This window comes from Schistocerca gregaria, chromosome 6 (genome assembly GCF_023897955.1).
Source record: "Schistocerca gregaria isolate iqSchGreg1 chromosome 6, iqSchGreg1.2, whole genome shotgun sequence".
NCBI classification, from domain to species: Eukaryota; Metazoa; Arthropoda; class Insecta; order Orthoptera; family Acrididae; genus Schistocerca; species Schistocerca gregaria.
In genome coordinates, this window is record NC_064925.1 from 152,676,965 (window position 1) to 152,689,029 (window position 12,065).

Here is a 12,065-nt window from a genome sequence, read left to right on the forward strand (position 1 = left end):
CACTCTCGTTTGTTTGTTACCAACCACCACCAAAATTCTCGCAACGGCCCTGAAAATATTTTTACTTATAATGGAGGTCTTATTATGGTATTTCATTAGTACTATGGTTTGCAAAATATTTACTGTTGTGGTCAAAAGTACTTTTGTTTCTAATAATTTAAGTTTGTTTGGTATATGACTTCACTGTTGTGGCCAGTATCCCAATCGTTTTATTTACTAATGCAAATGTCACACTCGAGTGAAAAATCAAATTAAATGTAAATAAACGTAAATTCAAAAAACAAGTCACACTAGTAATGATTGTTATAGATTTGCTGATTTCACAGTACGGAACTAAAAATGGTGAAAGATCGCAGGTTTATGAAAATGGTGCTGTGTAAAAATATCTCTATGTCTTCTCTTGTACGGGTCTTGAGAAGTATGTTTGAAGCAGCTCTCTATTCTATAGGAATAAAAACAGAAGATTCCATGTCCCGTCGATGCTGAGATCATTAGAGACGGAACACAGGATTGTTTTAGGAATGGTGAAGGAGATCGGCCTTCAGTTTCGAAAGGAAAGTCGTTTAGGAAAATCATGGGAAACCCATATCGGGATGTGAGTCCACTGTGCTAACCGATGCCCCACCTCTCGCGGCATTCCACTACATCCCGAGATAGCAACTTCATCTGTCCATGACTGCTTCAGCCTACATCGATTTGCAAAAGATTCAAATGGCTCTGAGCACTATGGGACTTAACATCTCAGGTCATCAGTCCCCTAGAAGGTAGAACTACTTACACCTAACTAACCTAAGGACATCACACACATCCATGCCCTAGGCAGGATTCGAACCTGAGCGGCCGCGCGGTTCCAGAATGAAGCGCCTAGAACCGCTCGGCCACCAACGGCCGGCATCCATTTGCACTTTGTTTCTGGTTATCCAATGTACCCACATATCTTCCATAACATCTCATTTGAAAGGCCTACTTTCTAATCGCACTAGAGTCTATGTTTCATCTCCATATAACGCTATAATGTGACTCTTGAGCTGCCTCACTGTCTCACAGCAAATTAACGATTTCTTGAACCCTCAGAGCCATTTTGACCAAGTTTTATAACAACGGCCTTTTATCACTGGCCTAGTTTGTACATGAGCATTGGTTACCCAGTCTACCCACTTAATCTGCACCACTTTTCTGTACCACCCCATATGATAAATTTCTATTCTAGTTGCACTGTCGTCTATGTTTCACATCCATATAAGGCCATAATTTCGACAAGTACTTTCAGGAAATAGTTTGTAACACATTTATAATCCATGATCTCTTTTTCAGTATTTCTTTATGCACTACTGCAAGTCTTGACATGGTCCATTATTTTCCTACCTTCTTCGCCTTCGCTACTGAACAAATGCTCATAGCTCTTTAAGTATGTATTTCACAACCACTCTTTACTATATCTTTTTTTTCTTATTTTGGTCCACACTCCCTTCTCCCAAAATATTGATAGCAGTAGTAGGAGAGATAATATCGATGATAAACAAGTTCTCATACCTCTCACCGTATGCATTTCAGAGCCCGTGTTTACAGCATCTTCTTTTCTTCTTTTGATCCATACAACAACTTCTGAAAGTCTGTCGGCGCAATATAGTTCACCTTGTATATGTTGAGGCAAGCATTGTTTGTTTGGTAACACGAGCAGTTTACAAACCGAGATGGCGAAGTGCATTCACATCAGTCCTTCTGATTATTACGGTAGTAGAATTCATGGTATCCTTTTATACTTAGCCTTTCCCAACACTTTGTTAGGCGTTTGGAACTCTTCTGTTTAAATCTCTGAGTGATATTAATTAGTTGTAGTTCGTGTTTGGTGTGTCATTGTGACTATAATTATGCTTGAAATGGACCTGTGCTTCTTTGATCAAATTTTTGAGATTTATTGGTGATTCAAAATTCTACCATTTTTACAGGTGAATAAGCACTTTTGAATCGGCATCAAGCCGTCACACCAAATGTTTCAGATTTTCTGCCTTCAGCAGAGACACAAGTTTTTCTAAACCAATATAACAATCTGCCTATACCAATCTTAATACTGCAGCTAGCAGTGAGCTTCGTATATTTCTGTGCATACATTTACTAGCCACAAGGTAAGTCATCAGTTGGTGCTGCAGAGAGAAGTTACAGGCTATCATTTAGCATACGACACATTTTCCTCATGCTTTTCATTTTCAGGTTTCAGATAATAAAAGCAATGATAATAGAATGAGTTAAGGATTCCTACAGCTACTAGGTCACTTATTTACACGTTTTTTACGGTAGGACATCTGGCTATCCCAACTTAATAAAACCCCTTTCCCATTTCCTTCCCTATTGCCCGGTTTTACCTACAAGATGTCAATTATCCTGTTATCTAAACTGTTTCGTACTCTAGAGGTATTGTCCATTCTACCATTTGAATAGTTCTGCTAACATCTTTTGCTATAGTAGATTTGTTCTATCTGTAAAGCCTGATACATTGTCAGGCAATATCAAGAGCACTCCACAGTACACGTCAGTACTAAATCATATTACAGTGGGGTTAATTTATATCCAAGCCTTTAGATGGTTTTGAAAATCTATTAAGTTACTTACTTGATACTATATGCAGTTTTGCTATGTTGCTCCTTTGACACATACCCTCAACGCAGAAAACAACATGCCTTCAACAAAAAAAGAAACACTAGTATACGTTACTTACTTAGATTGACGTAACATCATCAATTTTAACCCAACTTTGCTGTGCATGTAGGTTGTGTAACATGGTGCCTCTGTGGTAAGACCTAATCCCGTCAAATAAAAAATAAATTTCCGACACTGGAATGTACAAGATATGAACTAATGTTTCTCTAATAATGGTTTCGTGGTTCAGTTTTGACTTCTAATGTAGAACTCATAGTATCTTAACGTTGTGTACTTGCCATGGGGATGCAGTTGGAGTTTAGAGTAACCCAAAATTATTTCATTTTTATTTACTGTTCCCGTCGGTTTACACAAACATCAAATTACTGTTTACTTTTGTATTACAGTTTGACGGCATGCTGTAAGCTAGACGCACCTCTTTAAAGTTACCCGTGTTAAAACTGGTGTTGAACTGTCTGTTAATTAGTAGCCAGAAAATAATTCCAGAGCCTGTATTTAGCAAACGACACCAATCTATAAATTCAAAACGGTTGTTTAATTTGCTCAGCAATAAAATACATCGTGAACTGTTTAAAGATAACTGGGAGGTACCATAAGTGATTTATTTTTATCACAGTGCGGTGCGGCACTTACTTAGGATATAACGATCTCTGAAGTACCTGTGTTACTGTCACAGGAAACAGAGGCACATCAAGCGAGAAAAGAGAGACTGAAAGAGTGCATTGACTTGTAAGTTGTGTTTGAGTAGGTGTGATAAACTGGTAAGCTAATCTTTTATTTAGCACCCACTATCTCACTGACAACCTACTTAAATCTTTACTTTCACTGACTGAAATTTCAAATTTATCCGACTTTTATTCTAGTTGTAAATAACACAGGAATGAAATAAATGCAGTATGTAACCAGAAGACATGTGGATTGGCATTAGTTTTTGGAAAAACTGTTACATACAGTTCAATACCTTTTACGCAATACCCAAACGTGTAAGTACCATCAATTTCGGCAATGGAGGAATGAGATGAAGCGTTTTCAGTACCAGTATAATCTTATAATTAACAAATGGATATTTTACATATGATGAATTTTTTCTTTACATATTTTCCACTCTATGATTTCTACTACAAGCAGGAGCTGTGGAAAAATGGCTCTGAGCACTATGGGACTTAACAGCTGTGGTCATCAGTCCCATAGAAATTAGAACTACTTAAACCTAACTGAACTAAAGACATCACACAACACCCAGTCATGATGAGGCAGAGAAAGTAGCTGTGGAAATTTGATATTAAACTTAAAGTTCTGAAACTGAAGTACTGTGAAACAGCTCACAGTAGCAAACTGAACAGCAGATACTATCGTGACTGTGAAGGCAGTCATTTCTGTAGATGTAATTTATATGTTACAAGAAACACATAACTGTACTACACTGCAGTCTGCTAGAATAATATAATCAGCCTCCCATTAGGTTTTATTGAGTTGTAAGAGGAAACAGTCAGTCTGTAGATTTGAACTAAAATCGAGATAAAATAGCAAATCCTACCTCACGTCAAGAATACGCCATTCAGTAAAGGTAATGATACAAAATATTTCTACCTGTTTAACAGTTTCCTGGTAACAGTCAATACTTGTCAAAACCACTATTTGTGGCTGTCTGGCTTCATTACATTTTCTGTCAATCTGTCTTCACAACTACAAAACTAGTTTATTCTTTGAGCACTGAATTATACTTCATGTTTATGATTAGTAACAGATGTAATAAAATATGTGGGGTAAACATATTACGTGTTTTCTTTTCCTTATCGGAATATATGTGTTCTCTGTCAATATAAAATCATCATCTGTGCACGAGGTGCACATGAATGAGTGTATTTGAGTTTTCATTGAATTTGTGCTCTATGCACCATAAAAAACTGGACCTCATATAGCCTCCTAAGGCTAAACTTCTACAACACCAACAGTTTAGTATATACATTTTCCAAAGCAAGCACACGTTCATTGCCACCATATATAGAGTAATGGGATGAATACCAGAATTTTAAATTAGCTGAAGCCATTACAGACATTACATCTAAGCAAATGTAAATGGGGGAGTAACATTTAATCAGTTTTTAACTATTTCCAATTTTACTATGTAAAATAATGAGTACCCAATTATACGCTTTTTCATGGTGTGCTTTCTTTGTGAAGAAGAAGTAACTCAAGCATAACAGTTCAACTCATTATTTCCAGATACTTGAAAATGACTTTTGTTTCATCAGTGTGTTTTATAATCTTATAAATTAACACACAGTAACATGATTACAAATGCACAAAACATAAAACTCAAACTATAAATGAAAATATAAACAAGTTGATTGGTATTTTATATTATCAAAACAAAGTTTCATCCACTAATGTGATAACATAAACAGAGGTGTCAAAATTCTGATTTATTTATGTAATGGTGTTATTGGTATATAATTCTCTCAGCATGTGATGGAAACAATGTATGTCCTCTTTTAGCATGAGATACGGTTTTATTATAGTTTCAGTTCTATAGCAAATAAACAAAACTGACCTCACTAAATAAATAAATATGAAGGTGGCTGTTCAAGTTGAAAACGTGATATTTATCTGGGGACTACTTTGCATGTGTCCACTGTACTATTAGCAGAGACAACATGAAAAAACGTAGCATTGGCTGAAAGTGGGATTATGAAGTGTGGATGTTTGGTATTTTGTCATTGAGAGTGCTCAGCAGTTTCATCATGACATCATCTCACAAAATTTTTTCAAGCTCTGAGGCAAAAAGAAGGAAAATGTTGGTAAGTATGGTAAATAAGATGCAAACGTCGTGTTAATGGAATATCAACATTATCTAAAAGGTATCATTTTGTAGAACTAATGGTAGAGGAATTAAATTATTGCCAGTGTTGCCTACAACGAACATCGCTTACCAATATTCTGCTGATGTCTCCAGTAGTATAATTCTGCAATTTTATACTTTCCAACACCGTTTCACAAATATGTATAACAACAGTTAGTTCCATCTTTTTATCTTTCCTTTCTGTTGCTATATAAACCATGCTTCCAATAACATGCCCATACATATGGCAGAATTTTGAGATATCTGCACTGTGCTCAGCAAAAGAACAATGTGCTAGATATTATCTCAGAAGAGTAGATTATTTGCATCTCATACAGTGACCTGCAGAACATGTGTGTATAGGTAGATGTACATGTGGAATTCTGGTTCATTGTCAAACAATGAGGCAGTTTTTATACAACTATAGAATTTTCTTCTCATATTAGAATGAAATTGCTTTTATGTCTCTTGAGAGTCATTACAGAAGTGTTCCTATGCACTGTTGACAGACGCATTCATAATCATCAATTATTTCTACAAAATTTAGTTGATATGTGGCTGTCTTATAGAGCAACAACGAAAGATAAATAATTAGAGCAGACTTTAGAATTTTGCTGTGTGTCTGTTGGATGTGAAACTGAACAGTAACTTACAATATGAGAAAGAAGTAGCATCAATTCAAGCCTTCATTCAGATTAGTGTCAATCAGTCAGCATATACTGATTTAGCAAGTCTGTAGTAGTTAGTCACAATCATCAAGTTATTGGACAAATGTCTAACATTAGGAGTACATCTATTCCCTTATGAGGGAAATGATATCGACATAAAATTGAATAAGAGGTGCAGGATCATCCACTGTAAAATTACAGGACCTAAAAGTAATCTTTCTGTTTTAAGTACATCCAGAAGTACTTCTTACAAAAGTTCACAGCACCACGCCACACACATTCTCAAATAGTTTCCACAGGTGATAAAGGTAATTAGCCAAACATTCCAGGATTTCAAACACTACTTGGAAGTTTCTGTCAGAGGAAAGGTCGTTATATCCGAACAAAAATAGTTTATTGTATCATATTGGCTGTATCTTAAATAAATGTGAGATTGGATCAAAACCATATACCTGTTGTAGGTCTAAACGCTTCACGTTACGTATAATGCACTAAAATTAAACATGATAACAATTTTTCAGGTTTCTTTGCCTGATTCAGGCATACTGATTTTGGTTTTTCATGGTCCTTAAAATAGCATCAGAAAAATTTTGTGACAGGTCCTACTGATAATCAGACATTTGGCCCCTACCTAGAAAAGTTTTAAGATTTCTAATATGATCTGAATTCTTGTATTAAATGTGTAGTGTTATTTCTGCTTGGCACTATTATGTTGATCGTTGTTGCTACTTAAATTTGTGTTTTGGCATTTCGATCTTTAACATTCCTGTTATTGCTTTTAATAGCTTCTGCTTACGTAGTAAGCCTTTTATAAGTTTGTGTCATTCATTAGGATGACACCAGAAGTAAACTGGCCACAACATTCTGACACTGATTCATAAGTGTTGGAAAAAAATGTATTCCAACCTTTCTCTTTCTTAAGAAATTAGAGTGTGGTACTTCTGGCAAGGGATTTCTCAATTGTCTCTAACAGAAACTTTGTGGCAACAATATCAAGAGAGCAGATTTTGTGGTCTGTGATAAATTTTCTAGGAGAAGGATCCTATTCTGAGGTACACACTATCTGTAATTATTTTGGTTATAAATCTGGGTGGGGATAAGATATTCAACTCTACACTGAAGCGCAAATTCTGCTATTGGCACAATATCGATGTTATCCTTAACTGCAAAAAGGAAAGTTCTCCTGGAGCAACCTATTTCCAAGGGTGTAGACATTTTATAACACTTATCTCTCCTTGAATGGTAATATAGCCTGCCAGAGAAACAGAAAAAAATTATTTAATCTGACTGTAAGAGTATTCTGATCAAACACATTATTTGTTTTGGTCTTACCTTTGGGGCTGGACCATTAACTTTTGTAATATAAGTGGTAGGGGCATAAGGTAAACTGGAAAAAGTTATTAATCTGGAAACCATATAGTTTTTATCTGGAAGATACATAATAAAATACGAGTTATAGGTTCAGTTTGTGGGATTAGACTACATTTACAGTATTTCCATTTGCATTTGTGGGTCTTACGTTCGAAGGAGTTAGATATAAACCTTCTATATGTTTAGCTCACTATGTTTGCTACAGTTTGGAGACCTCAGTGACAGACATTTTCCTGCACTCAGGTATGTAACGTGCCTGGCTGACATACAATTTTTATTGACAAAAAGTTATCAGTCACGAATTGTGTATTGTGTCGATTCTCATACATATAATTAATTTACTTATTTAAGATGCAAAACCTTCTTCTTGTTTTTCTCTCTGAATTGAAGTTGGGTATTATGGAAATACTGTAGAAACTTTATTATTCCATATATATATATATATATATATATATATATATATATATATATATATATATATATATATAGATGAATGTGGCGTATCTGCATGCCAACGAAGGGATATAACATGTAATACGTAACGTCCTGTAGGAAAAAATATCACATAGGACTGTGTTGTAAAAATATAAACATTAAAGAACTGTTTTTCTCATAACAGGAACATGTGTTTTAAAGACACAGTGTTCTTCATGATTAAATATCTGACCGATAGAGTAAAATACATGTGTTCTTCTGTAAAATACGATACACTTTTTTTGTTAGTAAAAACCAAAAAATTATGTGCTACATCGACTCCTCTGCATTGCGGAAGTGTGTGGATTCTGATAAGTTACTCTTCAGAATAGTGATCAGTGCTTGTGACTTGAAGTATGCAGTGATGACTCGATTAGTTTATGACAAATTCCACTGTAATTAGTGTTACCATTAATTATCATAATAAAAATAAAACTAAAATATAGCAGATTCGTTTTTATTACCATTATCTGTGTTTCTTTTACCGGATTCGTTTCAGTAAGTTCTCTGCTTCACTTGTGCGATTATTGAATTTGGTGGAACAAGGTTCATGGTTGTATGATATCATTCAGTACTGTAACTCTGTTATTCTATTCTGAACCAATTTAACTTACACCAAAATAAATTTCAGTATCATGAATACACTCTGTGAACCTACTAGTAATGCTAGCAAACAATTCGCTGCTGGTGGTGATGGGGAACTGGCAGGGAACCAGAAAGTCTAGCAGAGACGCCTAATTGAGCTGTTGATACTCAGAAAACGAGATAGAGGAAGGATTTTGTCAATGAAATTAAACTCTAAATTGTTAATGTTACCTGATGTAGGATTACGAGAATTCCAAGGTTATCTAACAAAAATTTACACCGCTAGTGTTAAGTTTTATTTAACAGTTTTCATATAGCCATGGCAAGACGAAAGGCATAAATGTGTACTTAGGTTGTTTATATCATTTTCTGTTCAGAAACGGACTGAAGTACTGTAGGAAGGAATTAGGTTGTTAGAATGGAATGGTAATTCTAGGAGATGGTATTTTAGATATGTGGCTTCCTTAATTAGGAATCTGTTGCGGTCTTTTATAGAGTGCAATAAATATTTTCATCTCAATCAACGCTTGTGTCAATTTATTGTATCCTGGTTATCTGCCCTGAGTCTCTATTATTTTGATAAAAAAGTTTCCACAAAATGAGTCTGCTAAGTAACTGCACTGAAGACTGTCAGTTGTAAGGAAGATGACATACATGTAGGTAAGTGAATTTAAATTTCCTAATATGCTTATAAATTAAGGAAACTGGAATTTCTCCTTTGCGACAGCAAAAATGAGAATATTCGAGTCACCTCTTCTGTACGATGTAGTGATGTAGAATGTGAGCATCTGGATCGAATGTTTGTCTGCATAGTTTACTGTTTATAAGTAAGGATTTATGAATGTTACTTAAGTGTCATAAAAGAATTTATCTGTATAGCGAAATTCTGCCAGATACTTCTCTCCTGGATGAATCTGCCTTTTTTTAGTGCAGTTCCACAGGGAGGTTTTGAATATATATATTTTTTACTATATGTTTGCTCGAATATCAGCTGCTCATACACGCTACCTATGAAACTTTAGAGCGAAGCAATTCACTTGTGTTCCTTATCATCGATCCGAAATGACCGTTTACTTCTGTTTAACTGTAAGACAGCGAATTAAACCAAACCTGAGAGAGATTTGATGAATTTAAGAAATATGCACCTTTAATACGTAATAAAACTTCGCTTTGGTTAAATGATGTGAACTTTTTTTGTATTTTCGTATCCTTGCTCATGTTCCTGGAATCTGTGAAAATATACATCTTTTGCCATATGCTTCCGCAAATTTCTTGTGTTAGTTTACGTCAGGCGGTGTAACGCGCTTGTACCCCCTTTTCAGTGAGTGTTAATCTCCATATGTCACTGTCAAACTATATTTAAGATGGATAATTTAAAATTGTCTTAGTTTTGAGAAACTTACGCTTTTACTACGATAAAAATCGTTTTTGATGAGAAACAGTTTCAATATATTCACCAACGTAGTCACCGATTTGGTCCATAACGTGTACAGTTACCGTGCACCTTGTAGCAGGAAAGTTGCCTCTGACAGTGTGTTTGTAATGCAGGAGTACTACAAAGCGAACTTTTATGTTTTGTTCTGGTGAGAGGGGAGTGGTTTCCTAGGTTGTGGGACACACAAATTTATGATGGTCAGCACGCAAATCGGGAATCAGCCAGAAAGTGTGGGGGCCTCGTGCTTGATAACGGGGGGTCGCCTATTGATCCTCGCAGTTATTAAGCCTCGGACGTAGTGGTAGCCGTGCCGACGTGAGTGACGGCCCCTGGTGGGTAGGCAGCCCGCGTCACAGCTGCCAGCTCTCGGCACCTACCTCTGCCAGCAGCAGCGCGCCACAACAGGTAGCGGACCGGCCGGTAGCCCGGGCCCGGGGCCGGCTATGGCGGAGTCGGAGGCGGAGGAGGTGGAGGAGGCGGAGGCGGCGGCGGCGGCGGGGGTGCGTCCGAGGCGCGCTCTCGCCGGCAACTGAGCGCCTCTGCCACCGGCAGCAGGCCGCCCTGGAGCCGTGGAAGCCCGCGCCTGCGCCGCTGGAGCGCCCGCTCGGCGTCGGCGCGCTGCCGCCTGCTGCCGCCGCCGCCACAGTCGCCACAGACGCGACGCCTCACCTGCCGGCCGATTATGCAAGAATTAGTGGTCAGCTCCCCGCGCTCGCTGCACCAGCACCACCGGCCATCTCTAACGGGCTGCGATGATGACGTTATCCCTAACCTCTGTTGCAGCAGAACTAGTGCTGCAGCTCAGACAACCTGTGTCGATCAATCGCATCTATCCTACAATGACGGACGGCACTGGGAACTTCAGGAATTCAGAAATTCTCGGAGATAAATAAATACATTTGAGTCCCTTCTCTTTACTTCCTTAGCCCCTCAGCTGCTTGTGCTGTTTTCCAATCTACATGGTACATCGTCGTGCAGTTCACTTCAGGTGTGTTACCTGTGCGCCTTACGGCTAGTCTCCGTGAGGCTGTATATTGCCCGTCACAGAAAGAGAGGCTTCCAGTGTGAACACAGTGTGAATAGAATAAAAAAAAAGTTCAAATGTGTATGAAATCTTAAGGGACTTAAGGTCATCAGTCCCTAAGATTACACGCTACTTATCCTAAGGATAAACACACACACCCATGCCCGAGGGAGGACTCGAACCTCCGCCGGGACCAGCCGCACAGTCTATGACTGCAGCGCCTCAGACCGCTCGGCTAATCCCGACAGGCTGAATGGAATTACTCGCACGCACATGTCGAGGAAGACGCTTGCAACCTAAAGGCATGCCTCTCCAGGCGTTCGGGGCAAGCACACCCGCGCGACGACTAACCACAAGGCACACATGTTTTAACACACCTTTAGTTTGTCTTAGTGGAATAGCGAAACACCAGTTAACTCACTGGTAATCCTGTTGTATTAACTGTAACTTTTCTCAAATGTGGACCTATAGCTTTCCCCATTTGCTGAATATGCAACTCGTTTGGTTCGTAGTTTGACAGAGCTGCTTTTTCAAATAATATCGTAGTACACAGTAACTAATACTGGCTTTTTAAGAACGTAACGTGCATCATAACGGTGTTACATTATACTAGCGTAGACTATCACAGACGGAGGCCATTTCAATAAAATCCTTCTGACTACAACTATCAATGTTTCGGGTGCAACTACAAGCAGCCTTCACCAGGGTGGCACTTACGATGGATGCCTGTAATAACATTAGATGCGTTGTTGGTTTTATTACATGTGATGCAATCACACACTCTGAAGAATGTTAACGAAATAGCAAACTACATTTCTTAATGGTAATTTATAGTTGAATCTCAAAAATGTTCAAATGTGTGTGAAATCTTACGGGACTTAACTGCTAAGGTCATTAGTCCCTAAGCGTACACACTACTTTACCTAAATTATCCTAAAGACAAACATACACACACACCCATGCCTGAGGGAGGACTCGAACATCCGCCGGGACCAACCGCACAGTCCG

General features: G+C 37.9%; 1 protein-coding gene across 1 annotated transcript in view; it reads right to left on the bottom strand.

The window, feature by feature from the left end:
• The window catches only part of LOC126278778 (protein O-mannosyl-transferase TMTC2), a 990,803-nt gene extending 980,033 nt beyond the window's left edge, over nucleotides 1–10,770 (bottom strand). The window contains exons 1-2 of the mRNA XM_049979055.1: nucleotides 10,755–10,770; nucleotides 10,411–10,702 (exon numbers count right to left, since the gene is read on the bottom strand). Of these exons, the coding sequence (XP_049835012.1) occupies nucleotides 10,411–10,702; nucleotides 10,755–10,770 (308 nt within the window). The remainder of the gene's footprint in view (nucleotides 1–10,410; nucleotides 10,703–10,754) is intronic.
• Nucleotides 10,771–12,065: the final 1,295 nt, after the last annotated feature.